At 49.3% G+C, this 19,709-nt stretch overlaps 1 protein-coding gene across 2 annotated transcripts in view; it reads right to left on the reverse strand.

Moving 5' to 3' along the window:
- Positions 1-2,719: 2,719 nt before the first annotated feature.
- LOC140392103 (calpain-5-like) overlaps positions 2,720-19,709 on the reverse strand; it is a 135,926-nt gene continuing 118,936 nt past the window's right edge. For both annotated transcript variants that reach the window (XM_072477387.1, XM_072477388.1), the window contains exons 11-13: positions 17,975-18,096; positions 13,059-13,195; positions 2,720-11,676 (exon numbers count right to left, since the gene is read on the reverse strand). In XM_072477387.1, coding sequence (XP_072333488.1) covers positions 11,494-11,676; positions 13,059-13,195; positions 17,975-18,096 — 442 coding nt within the window. In that variant the 3' untranslated portion in view covers positions 2,720-11,493. The remainder of the gene's footprint in view (positions 11,677-13,058; positions 13,196-17,974; positions 18,097-19,709) is intronic.

Here is a 19,709-nt window from a genome sequence, read left to right on the forward strand (position 1 = left end):
CCCTCTCTGTCTCTCTCTGCCTGTCTCACTCTCTCTGTCTGTCACTCTCTGTCTCTCTCTCTCTCTGCCTGTCTCACTCTCTATGCCTGTCCATCTCTGTCTCTCTCTCTCTGCCTTTCTTTCTCTCTCTGCCTGTCTACCCTCGTGTTTCTCTCCAAGTGTCGGGTCCTTGCTTTTTGAGTGTCTGCCTGGTCCTGTGTGTCTGTGTGTGTGTCTCTCTCTTTATCTCTGCCTGTCTCTCTCTCTCTGTGCCTGCCCCTCTCTGCCTCTGTCTCTTTATCTGCCTGTCTCTCTTTCTCTGCCTGGATATCTCCCTGCGCCTGTCCCTCTCTGCCTCTCTCTTTCTCTGCCTGTCTCTCTCTCTCTCTCTCTGCCTGTCTCTTTCTCTGTCTGTCTCTCTCTCTCTCTCTCTCTGCCTGTCTCTTTCTCTGCCTGTCTCTCTCTCTCTGCCTGTGTCTTTCTCTGCCTGTCTCTCTCTCTCTGCCTGTCTCGCGCTCTCTCTGCCTGTCTCTTTCAATTCCTGTCTATCTCTCTCTCTGCTTGACTCTTTCTCTGCCTATCTCTCTCTCTGTCTCTTTCTCTGCCTGTCACTCTCTCTCTCGCTCTCCACCTCTCTCCAACTTTCCCACTCACTCTCTCTCTCTGCCTGTCACTCTCTGCCTGTCTTTCTCTGCCTGTCTCTCTGCCTGTCTCTTTCTCTGGCTCTCTCTCTCTCTCTGCCTGTCTCACTTTCTGCTAGTCTCTCTCTCTCTGCCTGTCTCTTTCTCTGCCTGTCTCGCTATCTCCCTCTGCCTGTCTCTCTCTCTGCTAGTCTCTCTCTCTGCCTGTCTCTTTCTCTGCCTGTCTCTCTCTCTGCCTGTCTCTCTCTCTCTCCACTCTGCCTGTCCCTTTCTCTGCCTCTCTCTCTTTCTCTATCTCTCTCCCTCTCTCATTCTCTTTCTCTGCCTTTCTCTCTCTCTCTGTCACTACCTCGCTCTCTCTACCATTCTCTCTCTCTTTGCCATTCTCTCTCTCTCTCTCTCTGCCTATTTCCCCCTCTCTCTGCCTGTCTCTCTCTCTCTCTCTGCCTGTCTCTCTTTCTCTGCCTGTCTTTCTGTCTCTGCCTGTCTCTCTTTTTCTGCCTGTCTCTCTTTCTCTGCCTGTCTCTCTTTCTCTGCCTGTCTCTCTCTCTCTGCCTGTCTCTCTCTGCGTATCTCTCTCTCTCCCTGCCTGTTTATCTCTCTCTCTCTCTGCCTGTCTCTCTCTCTCTGCCTGTCTCTCTCTCTCTTTCTCTGCCTATCTCTCTCTCTCTTTGTTTTTTCATTGTCTGCCTGGTTCTGTGTATGTCTCTCCCTCTCTCTTTCTCTGTCTCTTTCTCTGCTTGATCCTCTGCCTGTTTTTCTGCTCTTTACCTGCCGGTCCCACATTCTCTCTCATTTTCACCACTCTCTCACTTTCTCTGCTGATATTTCCCCCTCTCCCATCTTGTTGCTCTCTCTCTCTCTCCCTCCGACTCTCGCTGCTGCTGTTCCCTCCTTTCTTTTCCTGCTGGCCCCTCCCTCTGTCACTTTCTCTGCCTGTGTCTCCACCTCCTTCTGCTCATCTATCCCCTGCATATTCCACCTGCCCTGCGCTCTCTCTCTCTGGTCTCTCCCTGCCTGCCGCTCTCTCTCTCTCCCTGCCTCTCCTCTCTCCATGCCACTCTCTCTCTCTCCCTGCCAGTTTCTCTCCCTCTCTCCATGCCAGTCTTTCTCCCTGCATCTCCATCTCCCCATGCCACCCTCTCGCTCCCTCTTCCCATGCCAGTCTCTCTCTCCCACCTTGCCTGTTCATCTCTATCTCTCTCCCTGCCTTTCCCTCTCCCCATGCCAGTCTCTCTCTCTCTCCCTCTCCCTATGCCAGTCTCTCTCTCTCTCCCTGCCAGTCTCTCTCTCTCCCTGCCTCTCCCTCTCCCCATGCCAATCTCTCTCTCTCTCGGCCTGTTCATCTCTCTCTCTCCCTGCCTGCCTCGCTTTCTCTCTTGTTGCCTCTCCCTCCCTGCCTGCCTCTCTCTCTGCCTGTCTCTGTCTCTCTGTTAATTCTCTTCCGTTAAATGCTCCTCCAAAAGGCCATTCATGATGAATGCTGATGGCAGTTGAGGGAATGGGGCCTCCAGTAAGATTCCGCATTCCTGTACCGGCTGAGGTTATTCATGAAGGCCCCGCCTTCTCAACCTTGCCCCTCGCCTGAGGGGTGGTGATCCTCAGGTTAAATCACCGCCAGTCAGCTCCCTCCCTCAAAGGGGGAAGCAACCTATGGTCATCCGGGACTATGGCGACTTTACCTTTACCTTTGCATTCTTAAGAAGAATAAATTGGCAAAAAAAGAAAAGGTCATGTAATAATAATAATCTTTAGTGTCACAAGTAGGCGTACATTAACACTGCAATGAAGTTACTGTGCAAAGCCCCTCGTCGCCACATTCCGGCGCCTGTTCGGGTACACGGAGGGAGAATTCAGAATGTCCAATTCACCTAACAAGCACGTCTTTCGGGACTTGTGGGAGGAAACCGGAGCGCCCGGAGGAAACCCACACAGACACAGGGAGAGCGTGCAGACTCCGCACAGACAGTGACCTAAGCCGGGAATCGAACCCGGGTCCCTGGCGCTGTGAAGAAACAGCGCTAACCACTGTGCCACCGTGCCACCTCGCCCAGTCTAGGCACAAGAGCAGACACAAAATGATGAGAGCGAGTCAAAACTCAATTCAAATTTTATTTCTATCTGGACTGCAAACATCATATAAAATACACGTCATGGATATTTAAAACATCTTTATAAGCTATAATTCTGTAGAAAGTCAAGACATGGTTGGGGTGTAATTGGCGCGTTTCATGCAGAGGAAGAATGATTCTGAGAAGCATCTATACAAGGTCTGGTAGCTCAGAGCAAAGCTGAAGCAATAAATACTGTGCAGACATCTCACTGACAGGAGGCAGGTTAGGCTGTGCTCTCAAAGACAGGTCCCCAGTTCCTGGGTTATTGACTCTTCCCCTGTTAATCTTTGGTTGAGGGCCTCTTTCAGAAATCACCCTCGGACTAAGTCCAGCCTCCAATACTTCAACCCTGTTCCGGAATCACGGCAGATACTTTGGGAAAGGCAAGTTCCATTGGAACTATAAAGATCCTGCCGTTTTAATCAAGTCCTTTCATCCCTCTGTAGGCGCTGGGACATTGCTTTGTACTCAGGCACAAGGGGAGAGGGAAGCAATTCAATGTCCCACCTCTTAATGATTATAGAGCAACTGGGTTGACTATCTATTGACTCAGAGGCACATTGGATCGATGGCAATTGGTGGAAGGATTGGGTGAGGCAGCGAGTGGTCTTCTGTCGGCCCGAGGCATTATAGTATCGGGATTCAGTCATTCCCCGTTCTCCGCCAACTCAAATTCTGGCACCATTCAATGGATTTAACAAAGCTGAATATCATTACTCAAAAAAAAAAATCTAAATGGCTTCCACTGAAGAGACAGGGACATGCTTCACGAGAAATAAATTCCCGACCACATGATTGATGAGCAGGGGACTCCATATGCCAGGTGCAAACTGCACCACCGACTTCTTAAGAGAGGAATTAGGCAGGGCGGTTGCAGTGTCAATACGTAGCCACCAGGTGTCAGCAATGCCCACCCTGAACTGGGCGGGAACCTCCCTGGGTATTGCTCCCACTGCATCGAGGTTAAGTCGACCTGAAATCGGGAGTAACTCCGAGGATATCCCAGCCTTTCCTTTCTGGAGGGGCAGCGGGGTAGTGAACCCCCCCTCCCCAGGATTGACAGTGGGGTCTCCAGGAATTGAAGATCAGGACACAGCTCTGTTCAATCCTGGAGAAATAGCAGACGGCCATTTTGATAAAAATGGTCTCCTTTGCCATTTTCTTTGAACATCTCTTTTTACCAGTTATAAAAACATTGAAAGTTGTGTGGGGGTTGGAAGGGGGGGGGGGGCTCTTTGGCTCCCATCAAGCAGCATCCATTTGGGTACTTGAGTCTTTTTGCTTTCCAATTGGCGTAGGAACGCTGTGCGTCCCAAGGGTGGATGTGTTGGTCCTCCCACAGTCCAAAGACGTGCAGGTTAAGTTGATTGGCCAGGATAAATTGCCCTTAGTGACCAAAACGTTGAGCAGGGGATATTGGGTTACGGAGATAAGGTGAAAGTGAGGGCTTAAGTGGGTCGGTGCAGACTCGATGGGCCGAATGGCCTCCTTCTGCACTGTATGTTCTATGTTCTAAATATATCGGCGAAGCAACCAAAATATTTTTAAAATGTCTTTACATCATAAAACAGACAGAAATGGGGGAAAGAATAATTTTCTTTCGGGGCTGGGTGTTATTGGTGTCACGAATGGTGTGTTCCTCCTAAGCTGTAGTGGTGATTGATGACTGTAAATCTTTTTTTTTTAAGGTAATAGTTCAAGTTTTCCGGAACCACAAGGCAACTGTGAGCCAGTCTTTTCTGTCCAGTGGAGTTCAGATTGTCTGGCCTAGTCTCAACATGCGGCAACTATCGTCAACCAGCAACTCCGTGTCCCCAACTGATTCGATTTGTGGTCAGTCACCCCAGGCATGGCTCCCCCTTCTGGTGGGAGGTGTTCCTGCCTCTACTTGGCCTGAACAACACAAAACAAAACACTCACAAGGAGTTTTGGACAGGCCTTGCCAACCGTGCAGGGCTTAAAAACAGATCCTCAGGGCATTGCTGAGGACAAGAAGGAGGAGTAAAAGGGTGGCATGTGGCGCAGTGGATAGCACTAGGACTGCGGCGCTGAGGACCAGGGTTCTAATCCCGGTCCTGGGCCACTGTCCGTGTGGAGTTTGCACATTCTCCCCATGTCTGCGTGGGTTTCACCTCCACAACCCAAAGATGTGCAGGCTAGGTGGATTGGCCACGCTAAATTGCCCCTTAATTGGAAAAAAAATAATTGTGTACTCTAAATTTTAAAAAAAGATGGAGGGGTAAACCTGTTGTGGGAGGACGAGTGGTGGGGCATTTAAAAAATAATAATATTTATGCAATCATCAGTTTTGGGGGGGGGGGGGGTGGTGGGGAAGACCTATTTCATTAACACAGAACATTACAGCGCAGTACAGGTCCTTCAGCCCTCAATGTTGCGCCGACCTGTGAAACCACTCTAAAGCCCATCTACGCTATTCCCTTATCATCCATATGTCTATCCAATGCCCATTTGAATGCCCTTAGTGTTGGCGAGTCCACTACTGTTGCAGGCAGGGCATTCCATGCCCTTACTACTCTCTGAGTAAAGAACCTATCTCTGACATCTGTCCTATATCTATCTCCCCTCAATTTAAAGCTATGTCCCCTCGTGCTAGACATCACCATCCGAGGAAAAAGGCTCTCACTGTCCACCCTATCCAATCCTCTGATCATCTTGTATGCCTCAATTAAGTCACCTCTTAACCTTCTTCTCTCTAACGAAAACAGCCTCAAGTCTTCAGCCTTTCCTCATAAGGTCTTCCCTCCATACCAGGCAACATTCTGGTAAATCTCCTCGGCACTCTTTCCAATGCTTCCACATCCTTCCTATAATGCGGCGACCAGAATTGCACGCAATACTCCAAATGCGGCCGCACCAGAGTTTTGTACAGCTGCAACATGACCTCATGGCTCCGAAACTCAATCCCTCTACCAATAAAAGCTAACACACCGTACGCCTTCTTAACAACCCTCTCAACCTGGGTGGCAACTTTCAGGGATCTATGTACATGGACACCAAGATCTCTCTGCTCATCCACACTGCCAAGAATCTTACCATTGGCCCAGTACTCTGTCTTCCTGTTATTCCTTCCAAAATAAATCACCTCACACTTTTCTGCATTAAACTCCATTTGCCACTTCTCAGCCCAGCGCTGCAGCTTATCTATGTCCCTCTGTAACTTGTAACATCCTTCCGCACTGTCCACAACTCCACCGACTTTAGTGTAATCTGCAAATTTACTCACCCATCCTTTTATGCCCTCCTCCAGGTCATTTATAAAAATGACAAACAGCAGTGGCCCCAAAACAGATCCTTGTGGTACACCACTAGTAACTGGACTCCAGTCTGAACATTTCCCATCAACCACCACCCTTTGTCTTCTTCCAGCTAGCCAATTTCTGATCCAAACTGCTAAATCACCCTGAATCCCATGCCTCTGCATTTTCTGCAGTAGCCTACCGTGGGGAACCTTATCAAATGCTTTACTGAAATCCATATACACCACATCAACTGCTTTACCCTCATCCACCTGTTTGATCAGAGTCAAGAATTATTTAATAGATAATATTAATATCTTTATTCGTGTCCCAAGCAGGCTCACATTAACACTGCAATGAAGTTACTGTGAAAAGCCCCGAGTCGCCACGGTCTGGTGCCTGTCCAGGTACACAGAGGGATAATTCAGAATGTCCAAATTACCTAACAAGCACGTCTTTCGGGACTTGTGGGAGGAAACCGGAGCGCCCGGAGGAAACCCACGCAGACACGGGGAGAACGTGCAGACTCCGCACAGACAGTGACCCAAGCCAGAAATCGAACATGGGACCCTTGCACTGTGAGGCAACAGTGCTAACCGCTGTGCTACCCTGCTGGTGAAGTACCTATTGGGTGTGGGAAGATGAGGCGCCTTCAGGGTGGACTTTAAAAAATATATATAATTTACAGGTTAGGCCAGCATTTATTGTCCATCCCTAGTTGCCCTTCAGAACGTGGTGGTGAGCTGCCTTCTTGAACCTCTGCAGACCCTGCGGTGTAGGTACACCCACTGTGCTGTTAGGGAGCGAGTTCCAGGATTTTGTCCCTGCAACAGTGCAGGAACGGCGATATATTTACAAGTCAGGGCGGTGAGTGACTTGGAGGGGAACTTCCTGGTGGTGGGGTCCCCAGGTATCTGCTACTCTTGTCCTTCTAGATGGTAGTGGTCATTGGGTTTAGAAGGCGTTGTCGAGGTGAGTTACTGCAGTGCCAATTGTAGATGGCCAATCAATCGATGACTAGAGCCTTGGGGGGGGGGGGGGGGGGGGGGGGGTCAGCTGGCAGCAGGAAGTCATGTGATGTTACCTCCAGGAATCTGTCTATTCAGATTTGTCAATGAAATGAAATGAATGAAAATCGCTTGTTGTCACAAGTAGGCTTCAATGAAGTTACTGTGAAAAGCCCCTAGTCGCCACATTCCGGCGCCTGTTCGGGGAGGCTGGTACGGGAATTGAACCGTGCTGCTGGCCTGCTTTAAAAGCCAGCGATTTAGCCCAGTGTGCTATACCAGCCCCCAATATGGGGGGTAGACTGCCCCCTCCCACAGGTGGTTCTTGGGCAGCAGTGCTAACTTGGTGGGCCTGTACGTAGGCTCCTGGTGGTCCTGGATATTTTCTAACCTTTTCAGTCTGAGCTATAAAACAAAACTACACGCCGGTCTTGTGTTAAAAATATGATTTTCCCCCTGATACAATAATACAGAAGTGGAGGGACAGATTGGCGAGGCAGTGCTACAGTATACATGACCAGAAACCTGGGCAATTGTTCGTCATCTTTAAGAAAACACTTTTTCAGTGCTTTGTTGCATGACATTTATATAAACGAAAGATTGGTCCCAAGTGACGTTGGCCATGATTGGTCAGGCAGGGTTCCAATGTTGGAATGAAACCCATATTACAGTGAAACCTACTGGGATAGGTTCAATTCTGCCCAATCCGGAGTGTCTGTCCAGAGTGACACATCTCACACACTGAGAAGTTGACTTAATTGGGGTACATAAGCAAATATACAGTAATTATACATATCGTAGACAGTCTGATACAGGGCACGTAATGGAAACCTTAAATAGACACTGGAGAATTTTTCAGTTTTGCGAAGGTAAATTTTGGAGGTTTCTTTTTGGCACTTTGCTGGGCAATGGAACATTGTTCTCACCTCATGTTTCCTGCTCAACATCAAGCATTTCAATGTCAGCTCTAGAATGCAGCTTCATTAGCCTCCTGCAAGAGCTCCCTCTACTGCAGGAATGCAGTATACCTATTGCAGTCCATCGGGGCATCTCTTCTGTGACGGTTCAGTACAATCAAGTGGTACAGTTCAGAGGGAAGTTAAAAGTTCACCACACTGCTGTGGGTCAGGAGTCACATAAAGGCCAGACCCGGTAAGGACGGCAGATTTCCTTCCCTAAAGGTCACCAGATTGGGATTTTGATGATAGGATTTTTATTTTTGCACGGGAACTGGGAATAGCTGCCTAGGCAAGTACTTATTGCCCATCCCTAATTGCCCTTGAAAAGGTTTTGGTGAGCCGCCTTCTAGAACCGCTACAGTCCATGCAGTGTAGGTACACCCACAGTGCTGTTAGGGAGGGATTTTGACCCAGTGACGGTGAAGGAATGGTGATAAGGTTCCAAGTCAGGATGGTGAGGGGTTGGGAGGGGGGGGGGGGGAGGGGGGTGTACTTGCATGTGGTGGTGTTCCCATGTATCTGCTGCCCTTATGCCCAAAACCCTCACCACCTTCATGGTAGTTGGAAGAGAGTCCGGAGCTGCAGGGTTGCAGAGCGAGTGCATTTTATTGAATGGTAGAGAAAGCTCCAGAGGCTGAATGGTCTATCCCTGGTCCTATATATACTCTGGTACTTTCCTGAGCTGGAGAGATTGAGCCTTTTTGTTGGATATGGATCAGAATTTACTAAAGTCTGCATTTAATTCATGATGTACCTAACTAGGAAGAGGGGGGGGGGGCGAATCCTGTGGCGTAGTGGGCAGCGTCCCTGTCTCTAAGCTGGGAGTTGTGGATTCGAGCCCCACTTCAGGGCCTGATGACCGAGAAAGAGTGCAGCCAAACAGGTTGAATATCCACCTGCACATACGTCCAACACTCACCAATGGCTGGTGGTAAACGGGAGGGGGGGGGGGGAGTGATTCCTGGTCACCCAGGTGATGGGAAGAAAGCTGGAGCCTCGACCAATGCTATCCAGAGCTCCAGATTGCAACATTGCCCGTCAAAGTGTATGTTACCATAGCAACGTGGACTCCCAGAGAGAGCTGTAATACAGGACCACTGCCTGACTAGGAATGCTTGATATTGGCAATGAAGTTAGAAGAATGTTTTGTTGCTCAGTGCTTGGTATAGAAAACCAAGCTTTGGGGCCTTATATAAAGAAAGGGACCCAAATGGTACCAGAATTAATAATCCACCATCAATTTGACACTGAAACTATATGATGAAGGAATCTTAAGCACTGCATTCAATAGCTCTGCACTTACTGGGTCCAAAGTTCAGTCCTTGTTGCACATGTTTTTGTTAATTGTGTTTATTTTTTATTACGTTTCCCTACTTCGTTTTTTGCAATTCTAAGTAAAATTATCTGGCAACGGCCCGGTGTTTGGCGGGAGCCAACCAGGCCCCAAATGTGACTGGAGCCTTACTCTGTCAACCAAGAGAGCAAAGCCCCTTTGGAATTGCTATAGGTTTGACTTGTGCTCCATCAATATCTCACCCTCACACTCACCCCCAGCGACCCTGTTTGAAAACAGGGTCATTTCTTAGTGTCTTAGTACAAATGTAAACATTCTTCTCTCCCCGTATTCCCCTTGCAAGCACTTTCCAACAAGAATCGCTGGTCAGTGACCTGGAATGGGAAGCATGGCTGGGGATTGTCCCTCCGCTGACTCACGAGCCTCGAGGCCAGGCTTTAGTTGACCAGGAGCACAGAGCTGAAGCCCCGATTAATCTCAGAGACGTTTTTACCAAATGATGGCTTATGAACAATCCACCTCCTTCATCCATGATTTTTCTGTGGGGAGAGAGGAAGAGGAACATGTGCACGGATTTGCATGCTCGCGCGATGCTAATTCTAAAGAGTTATTTGGGAATATTCCCCCATACCCACATCCTTGCCACAAAATCATTCCGTCACATCAGCTAGAAGCTTGCTACGGACGCAACACATACGTCAGTGAAGGCATTCCTTCTATAATTGGCACAAAAAAATACCTTGCCATTTGTAAAAAAAAAAACGTCTTTAAAAATACAATTTAAAAAAACGTTAAGGTTTGATTAAAAAGTAATAAAATATTTCTTTCGCAAACTTGATTGAAAATGCTATCGTGCAAATTGCGCCAACCTGCTCAAAATGCACATCCTCAGAAAAGGCCCGTGGGTCGATAGATGGCTTCCCTGTGACCAACTGGCCCCAAGGCCAGGCTTTATTGATTTGGGGCCAAATAGGCGAGAGGGAGCCGTGGCCCAAATACAGGACATGGTCAAAAGTTCAGAAGAACGAAGGAGGGGAAAACGGGACTGAGTCACGATTGATGGAATTGAGTTAATGGCAAGTTTGGGATTGTAAATGACCAGAGGAGGGAGCGGGGAGGGCAGGAGCTGCTACAGGGAAGCGTGTACTTAAACTCTGAAATGGAACAAAAAGAGAACACAGGCAGAGAATTAAAATCCCTGGTTCTTACAGGATCAGAAACGATCGCATGATTACGATCGACAAATGAAACGCGTGAAAACGTCAGCGTCCCTCTTTCTGATGGCCTACTCTTCGCTGTAAACCTCCGGGCAATGAATTAGACATGGATTAGACAGTGTTGTGGGGAGAGAGAGAGTGGGAGAGAGAGAAAAAAAAGAGAGGAAGGACTGAGCCTTATCCTAACTCCAAGAAAAGAGGACAAAGATATTCACTGTCCACCAAGAGAGAGATACTGAATAATGATGGTGATTAGAACGGGAGCTATTTTCTTTATTCTTTGTTCTCACCAACTTCCCTTTGATGAGGGGAAGGATTTGGAGGAGCGGGGGGCGGGGTTAGTGTTGAACACACGGGGGTCGAGTCTAACTACAGGAGAGCAGATAATTTGGCACAGGCCGGGGAACTCAAACCTGGCCTTAATGTCCAGTGTCGCTGCCGGAGGAGGTGGTGGAAGCAGGGACGATAGTGCCGTTTAAGGGGCATCTTGACAAATACATGAATAGGTTGGGAATAGAGGGATACGGACCTCGGAAGTGCAGAAGATTTTAATTTAGACGGACAGCATGGTCGGCACGGGCTTGGAGGGCCGAAGGGCCTGTTCCTGTGCTGTACATTTCTTTGTTCTTTGTTTGTTTGTTTTGTCAATTCAGCCGGGCATCGAGTGAGCAGGACATCTTCAGGAATTAGTGTCAATCTAGCAGAATAACTGGGGGGAGCATGCGGTTAGTGGTCTTCATGACTGGGGGGAGCGTTAAGCGAGAAGTAACGTCATGCAGAATTTTGTGCGGAATAATATCTGCCGGGCTAGCCTCCCCAAAGCGGCCCCAGTATCAAGGAACAAGACTCCAAAAAGGGAAGGGTTTCAGGAGTACAGTGCAATGACAAGTCAGTTTAGGGGGCAGGCCTTGCGCCCCAAGAGCCTTTTCCGGTTTCTAAAATTTCTTATCCGCGGGTCCTAGTGGACCTGGCCACACCCTGACTCGAATCTTCCATCTTTCCGACAGTGGCAAGTGTTTCAGAGTTTAAATGCCGGCCAGTTCGTGGCTGCTGCTGATCTGCAGACTAATGGTGCCGGGGAGGTCATTGTCCTGTCGGTTGCCCTTGTCTCTCAGGTGAAGGGTGTGATGTGGCTGGAGGTCACTGGGGTCAGCGATCACAGTCACTTGACCAAGGAACTGGTCACTCATGACGTTGTTGTTCCAGACCTAGAAGAAACAAAAAAAAAGGAAAACTAAATTTACATCCATTTGAATCCTGCTGAAGTTTTTCATTTTGCACTCATCAGGACAAACACAGGAATGCCAAATTTCAGACAATCTCAACAATTTATCTGACAGCAGAAAAAGATGCTGATTGGTTGACAAATTGACTCTGATCGGCTGAGACGTTGTCATAGCGACAGTACTGGGTTACTATAGGTTCTCCAAGCTCCCAGGTAATTCAGAAAAGGTGCAAAGCTTGAACATATTCCTTTTGTTTGCAGAGAACGGGTCCTAAAATCCATTTTGTCGATTTCAGGCTGAGAGTCAGAGAATATTTCGAAACCTCATGATGTGTTCTTTAAATCGTCACCGCATTTGTGTTAATAATTGCAGTGAGAGGGGGCGGCCTGGTGGCACAGTGGTTAGCACTGCTGCTTCACGGTGCCGTGGACCCGGGATCGGATCCCGGCCCCGGGTCACTGTCAGTGTGAAGTTTGCACATTCTCCCCGTGTCTGCGTGGGTCTCACCCCCATGATCCAAAGATTTGCAGGGTCGGTGTATTGGCCTCGCTAAATTGCCCCTTAATTTGAAAAACAATAATTGGGTACTCTAAATTTAAAAAATTAATTGCAGGGAGAAATCTCCTGCTGTTAAAAATAGTGCCGGGGGGGTATTTTGCGTCCACCAGAGTGGGCAGAATGTGCCTAGGTTTAATGTCCTATCTGGGAGACAGCATCTCTGACAGTGTGGCACTCCCACAGCATCTTTATGCTTGTGCCCACAACCTTCTGACCCAGGGACGAGAGAACTACCTCCCCAACCCCAACTCCCCCCACCACTCCCCCCCGGAGGCATGGCCAACAGAGTGGCAGTAGGCACAGAACCCTGGGTGTATAGGCACGGATTCTCTTAACAATTGACCTGCCAGTCAAAAACAGGAACTACGGATGGTTTCAGATAAGCCAACCAGGGTAAAAGATGACGATGCCAAGACCTTCTTCTGCTGTACACTGCGTGAAGGAAGCTTAGTCAGGGTAGGGTGACAGTTCTGGAGAGCACTTGAGAGAGGGGCTTTGATGGTCAAGATGGTCCCCAAGGCTGACTTCAGGGAGTCACCAGCCAAGATGGTGGCAGGTAGAGGTGGGGTCGAGTGGGCGGGGCTGGTTAGTGGGATGGGGAGTGGGACTAACTGGCTAGGAGCACGATGGGCCAAATGGACTCCTTCTCTGCCCAGATTCTATGCACATTCTGGCCTTTGGAAATCTGGCACCAGCCCTCACCTGGGCATTGGGCCGTATGGGCAAGGTGCCCACGGCATCCTGAAATCTACGTCTTGGGAAGGATGGGTACAGTTCTCAGATGGTGCACACCGATTCATTCTTACCTCGATGCGAATGGGCTTTTTGGGATCCTTCCTGTAGAAGATTCCCTTGACGTTGAACTCGGGATTCACCGTGTCCTTGTGGATGGGCGATCTAACCTTTTCTCTCCCACATCGGATGATGACATACGGATCAGCACCTGGACAATGGCAGAGGTCATTAAAACATTCCCAACTTTACCAAACAGCCAGCACACTGAGAGCCCAATTATAAAGCCTCGCCCACTGCATCACAAGGACTTGGGGTTGTGGGGGGGGGGGTTGTTGAGTGTTCTGGTTTGTTATTATGACCGAGTCCCATTCACACGTCATCTTCTGTACTAGCTGCTGACCAGCAGGACTGCATCTCGGCCATTTCAAACCCCTCCATGGCCTCGCCCCCTCCCTATCTCTGCAATCTCCTCCAACCCTCCGAGGTCTCTGTGCCCCTTCAGTTCTGGATCCTTGCGCACCCCCGATTTTAATCCCTCCCCCTTTGGTGGCCATCCCTACAGCTGCCAAAGCCTTCAACCCTGGAATTACTGCTCCACCTCTCACTCCTCCTTGAAGACTCTCCTTCAAACCTACCTCTTTGACCGAGCTGGTAGTCTTTGTCAGCAATGTTTTGGTTGCTAATTCTCCTGTGGGGGGGGGGGTCTTTGGGACGTTTTACTAGGCCGAAGATGCTCCACGAAGGAAGGTATCCCCAGGGCAATCAGAGTGGCTCCATTTCATTTCTTTGCCACTCCTATCCCATTCGCAGGTGGGGGCGGGGGGGGGGGGCGGGGGGGGGGGGGATTGTGGGAAGGAAAATTGAAATGACCCCCATGCCATTTCCCAAACACCCCATTACTTTTTGATCAGCTTTTCCCACTTCAAATATTTATCCGTTGATTACAGTGACGTGGGTTCAAATCCCACCCACGGCACATGGTGAAAGTAAAATTCAATTAATAAATCTGGAGCTAGTCTCATCAATTAAGAAACCCATCTGCTATTGCCCCTTTAGGGAAGGAAATCTGCTGGTGCTTACCTGGTCTGGCCTTCATCTGACCTAAAACCTCCTCCTGTGGCGCAGTGGCAACATATCCAATGGCCTTGCAGGTTTGAGCAACAAACGCTGCCTTTCCAGTGATAGCCACATTCCACGAAAGACTAAAGTCACCATTGGAAAATAAACGTCTGCCCCTCGTCCGCTACATTTATTGCAGGCAGGTAGACCTACCAAATCCGTCTCTTTCCACAGATCTGGCCATTCCTGCTGAAGTTTCCCCGGTTTGTATCCCTCCTGGTTTTGAGTACCTCTGCTACATCCCAAACTTCAATTTTCGTAAGAAAACCACTCCAATTTCTCCAAAGTATCTGAGGGGGCGATCTAGCCCCAAAAACAATAGAGTCTTTTCTGGGCGGTACTTGAGGGGGCGTTCCCACTGCTTGTAGCACTGTCTAACGGCAGTCTGTTGTGTTTCGGGGTCCCAGCGGGGAATGACCCCCAAGGTTGCACTTAGTATCATTTCCTGCACCAGAGCTCCTCAATGCAGGAAGAGATTTTAAAATGGTGCACCGATCTCTCAAGCCCCCCCCCCCCCCCCCCCCCACCGCCACTCGACATGACTCCCGGAACCCCAATATCCCAACTCACCTATAAGGGGGCTATCCAGCCCGTGCCCCCCACCCCCCCCCCTGCCCGCACCCCACCTCATATGGATAGGACACCCCGGGCCCGATCCCTGGTGCAGGCAAAATTACACCTGGCCACCTAGGCATTGGCAGCCTGGCACCATGTTAGTTCCCTTGCCAGTCTGACACCTGGGCACCCTGGCATTGCCAGGCTAACACCTAGGTGGCACTGCCAGGTTGCTAGGCTGGCAGTGTCAAGGAGCCCAGGTGGCATTGGCAGTGCCAGAATGCAATCTTGCCCCGATACTAGCCACCTGATGGCCTCCATTCACCTGAAAGACCCCTCCAAGTGCCGTTCTGCTGGTCTCCTTTTGTGGGGACCAGCGCTATACGGGGTCTGGCTGGGGTCTCATCGGTGATCCAGGAAGCTGGTTCCACATGGCTTCGGCAGGGTTAAGTGAGGCTTTAAACTCACTTAACTCTGCGAGTCTGGGTCCCGCCCATTGTGGGCGGGGTCCTGATCGTGATGTCTCACGAGATCTCGGGCGTAATGCCCGTCGGGGATCCCAGGCCTCTCCCGGGATCTACCGGCTCCATCCCGTCCCGATCCTGGCGCAATAGGGCCGGTATATCGTGCCCCGTGCAGCTGAAGTCCCCCATCCCTCGAACCGATCACGCAAAGTTTTTTCTGCACCTTCTCAGTTGTGCGAGAAGTGCTGGTGTCCACAACAATGTTTTTTTAATGAAAATGGCAAAAACATCTGATTGTCACCATATATAAATGGCACTTAAAATCCCTTGGACCTTGTGCCCACCTTTGGGTGAATTAGGGTGAACGAGAAACACGACACATTCGAAGAGGAGCCCCAGACTGCTCCTCTGCTAATTACGTTAACCGAGGAGATTATCCTCCATTGACCTACCGACTTAGGTACCACTTTCAATGTGAGATTGTGTTCAGAGCAACAGAATTGTCTACTGACGTGGTTTAACTTGAAGCAATGTTTACTGTTTTGGTATCATGGGAAGGGCTCCAACATCCAGTGAATGACACCCTTACCCCCTTATAGAATCTGCTCAATATGTTGTGTTGCCCTATTATGTATTTTCTTTTATTTCCTTTTCTTCCCATGTATTTAATGATCTGTTGAGCTGCTCGCAGAAAAATACTTTTCACTGTACCTCGGTACACGTGACAATAAACAAATCCAATCCAATGCTCATTCCATTGGGACGGAAACTGGGCACTGGTGGATTACCACTCGGTGAGCAGAAGTGGTGATTCAACCACGGCCTCACCTCCCCCCCAACCTCCAAATTTCTTGTCGGACATCATGGGATGTGGGCATCATTGGCAAAGCCAGAATTTTGTTACCCATCCCAGCTAAGTGTCAACCACTTTGCTGTGGGTCTGAAGCTACAATTAGGCCAGACCAGGCAGATTTCCCTCCCTAAAGGAGGCAGATGGGATTTTACAACAATCGATGATAGTTGCATGGGGTACCATTATGGAGACCAGCTTCCAATTGCAAACACTTATTCGTTGAAGTTAACTTCCACCAGCTGCAGTGGTGGGGTTTGATCGCATGCCCCCAGAGTGTTAGCCTGGACCTCTGGATTGCTGGCGCCAGTGACATTACCACAATGCCGTCGTCTCTGCGCAATCCCCCCAATTACGCCCTTTCGTGATGAAACCCAAGTTTCCCCTCACTCTTCCTGCCTTAACCATTGACGTGACAGTGTGTGGCCACGCGTGACGCCACCTGTAGTATCGCCAGCGCTCCGCGATTGTCCCGGAGCCGTTCGAAATGAATCTCCAAGGATACCGCCAAGCAAGAAAATAAATCATAAAGGGAGTTAAAAACTTTTTTTTTTTTTTTTTAAAGCGATGAATTGATGAGTGGTGTCGGTCAGCTCAGTTGATGAGGTGACAACTGTGTGATGCAGAATTATGCCAACGGTGCAGGTTCAACCATCGCTACCCACTGTGGTAGTTCATGGAGGTCTATCTCCTTGCCTTGCACCATGCTTGCTGCATATATAACTATATATGACTATTTGCCTCTCTCAAACACAGAGAGATTCCTTTGGTCCCTCATGGATTATGGTTTTCATAGAATTTACAGTGCAGAAGGAGGCCATTCAGCCCATCGAGTCTGCACCGGCTCTTGGAAAGAGCACCCTACCCAAGGTCAACACCGCCACCCTATCCCCATAACCCAGTAACCCCACCAACACTAAGGGCAATTTTGGACACTAAGGGCAATTTATCATGGCCAATCCACCTAACCCGCACATCTTTGGACTGTGGGAGGAAACCGGAGCACCCGGAGGAAACCCACGCACACACGGGGAGGATGTGCAGACTCCGCACAGACAGTGACCCAAGCCAGAATCGAACCTGGGACCCTGGAGCTGTGAAGCAATTGTGCTATCCACAAGGCTACCGTGCTGCCTCTTGAGCAATTACCATTAATTGCTCTTCATTCAATATTAATATTTGTTGGTTATAAAAATATTGGAAATGGGGCACGAAGAGGGTTTTGGCCATGTGGTGAAACCACTGGGAATACACCAATCTAACTAGAGTTAGCAACATTGCTTTTAAGAGTTTTAACAGGATGTGGGGTGTTGCTATCTGGGCCAACATTTATTGTCCATCCCTAATTGCTCTCGAGAAGGTGGTGGGGCATTCTCAAAACACTGCAGTCCCTGTGGGGCAGGTACACCCACAGTGCTGTTAGGAAGGGAGTTCCAATGAGGGATGTATTTCCAAGGCAGGGAACATGTAGGTGCTGGTGTTCCCATGTATCTGCTGCCCTGGTCGTTCTAGGTAGTAGAGGTGGCGGGTTGACAGATGCTATTGAAGGACTCTTGGTGAGATGCTGCAGTGCATCCTGTAGTTGGTACACACTGCTGCCACTGTGCGTTAGTGGTGGAGGGAAAGATGTTTAAGGTGGTGGGTGGGGTGCCAATTCAGTGGGTTGCTTTGCCCTGGATGATGTCAAGCCTCTTGAGTGCTGTTGGAGCTGCACTCTTCCAGGCAAGTGGCGAGTATTCCATTACACTCCTGACTTTTGCCTTGCCGATGGTGGACAGGATTTGGGCAGTCAGGAGGTGAGTTCCTGGCCTCAGGATTCCCAGCTTCTGACCTGTTCTTGAAGCCACAGTACCTATATGGCCGTTCCAGTTCAATTTCTGGTCAATGGATTTTGATAATGGGGGGTTCCGCCTTTGAATGTCAAGGGGCAAAGGTTGGTGGATGCACCATGATTGGAGATCTCGGTCACAGCGTTAAGGGGAGACATCGCGCACGATACCTGTTGTGCCGTCCTGCTGGGCCAATCCACTCGCAGAGACCACGTGAACTTGCGTCACCAGGCTGGGGTGTCCACACATCCCAGACCAGCATGTACGAGGCGGCTCGTTAAGAGTCAGCTCCCTGTGAAGGCCACCACAAACATAAAAAAACAAACACAACAAGGAGCATAGGTTGGAAATTAAAGTAACTTGTACAGCTGAGGGCCTCCGTCGTAATGAGTAGCCCTTTTAATTCACACCAGCAACCAAAGGTGAGTGATTCCAACTGCATCAGGCCACACAGGGAAAATCCCCAACAGAAACTTTATCAACCAAATTAAACAATATTCTGTCATCGGAGCCCTCACACACCAGAACAGGACATGGGTTGGAGCGGGAGGCTATACCTCAATGCTATGTGATGTTAATCTTTATCATCGTGATTTATCATTTGGATCTTGGTGTTAGGTTTACGCAGGTGGAAGTATGTAGGAGTGTCAGAGTGCAGCTTACAAAGTGCACTGATAGGTTACTGAGGAAGGTTTATGCTGGGAGTGGCAGCGGCTGGAGCAATGAGAGTGCATCCAGACAAAGATTAACAGCTCTAAAGACACAGTGTGACTGATGTTCAAGGCAATTAACAGGGGGAGAGAGGGAGAGAAGGAGGGGGAGAAGAGAGAGGGGGGCGGGGAAGACAGAGAGAGGAGAAAGAGAGAGAGAGGGGGGAAAGAGAGAGAGGGGGGAAAGAGAGAGAGAGGGAGAGAGAGAGAAAGAGGGGAAAGAGAAAGAGGGGAAAGAGAGTGCGAAAGAGGGAAAGAGAGAAAAAGAGGGGAAAGAGAGAGAGGGGAAAGAGAGAGAGGGGAAAGGGAGAGAAGGGAAAGGGAGAGAGGGGAAAGAGAGAGCGAGAGAAAGAGGGGAAAGAGTGAGAAAAAGGGAAAGAGAGAAAAAGAGGGGAAAGAGAAAGAGGGGAAAGAGAGCGTGAAAGAGGGAAAGAGAGAAAAAGAGGGGAAAGAGAGAGAGGGGAAAGAGAGAGAGGGGAAAGGGAGAGATGGGAAAGAGAGAGAGGGGAAAGAGAGAGAGGGGAAAGAGAGAGAGGGGAAAGAGAGAGAGGGAGAGAGAGAGAAAGAGGGGAAAGAGAGAGAAAGAGTGAAAGAGAGAAAAAGAGGGGAAAGATAGAGAGGGGAAAGAGAGGCAGAGAAAGGGGAAAGACAGAGAGGGGGAAGAGAGAGAACGGGGGAAAGAGAGAGAAGGGGAAAAAAGAGAGAAAGGGGGGGGAAGGAGCGAGAAAGGAAAGAGAGAGCAGAGCAAAAAGAAAGAGAAAAGAGAAAGTGGAGGGAGAGAGGGAAAGAGACAGAGAGCAAAAGGGAAGAGAAAGAGAGAGCGCAAGTGGGTGAGGTGGGGGCACACGTTGGAGAGGACGTGCAAGAAAGAGGGCGCGTGAGATGGAGTGACAGAGAGAAAAGAATAGCAGTGAAAAATGGATAGAAGAGAAATGAGACAGGGAGGTATTCTCAGATCTCAGAGAGCTCAATAAAGCCGACAAGTGAATAATACCAGAGATGAATTCTGAAGCTCCAGCCTAGGAGCTCAGAGTGTCATTATTGCACAGGGGAGAGCATTCAGCCCATCGATCCCATTCTGGCCCTCTGTGGAACAATCCAGAGACTGTGGGAAATGAAGAATTGATGGACGAGCTGGACATTTTCAGGGTAGGTTTCCAGAGATTCAAGAAAGCTGTTCCAGGGCCATCATGGT

Source organism: Scyliorhinus torazame, chromosome 15, assembly GCF_047496885.1.
Source record: "Scyliorhinus torazame isolate Kashiwa2021f chromosome 15, sScyTor2.1, whole genome shotgun sequence".
Lineage (NCBI taxonomy): Eukaryota > Metazoa > Chordata > Chondrichthyes > Carcharhiniformes > Scyliorhinidae > Scyliorhinus > Scyliorhinus torazame.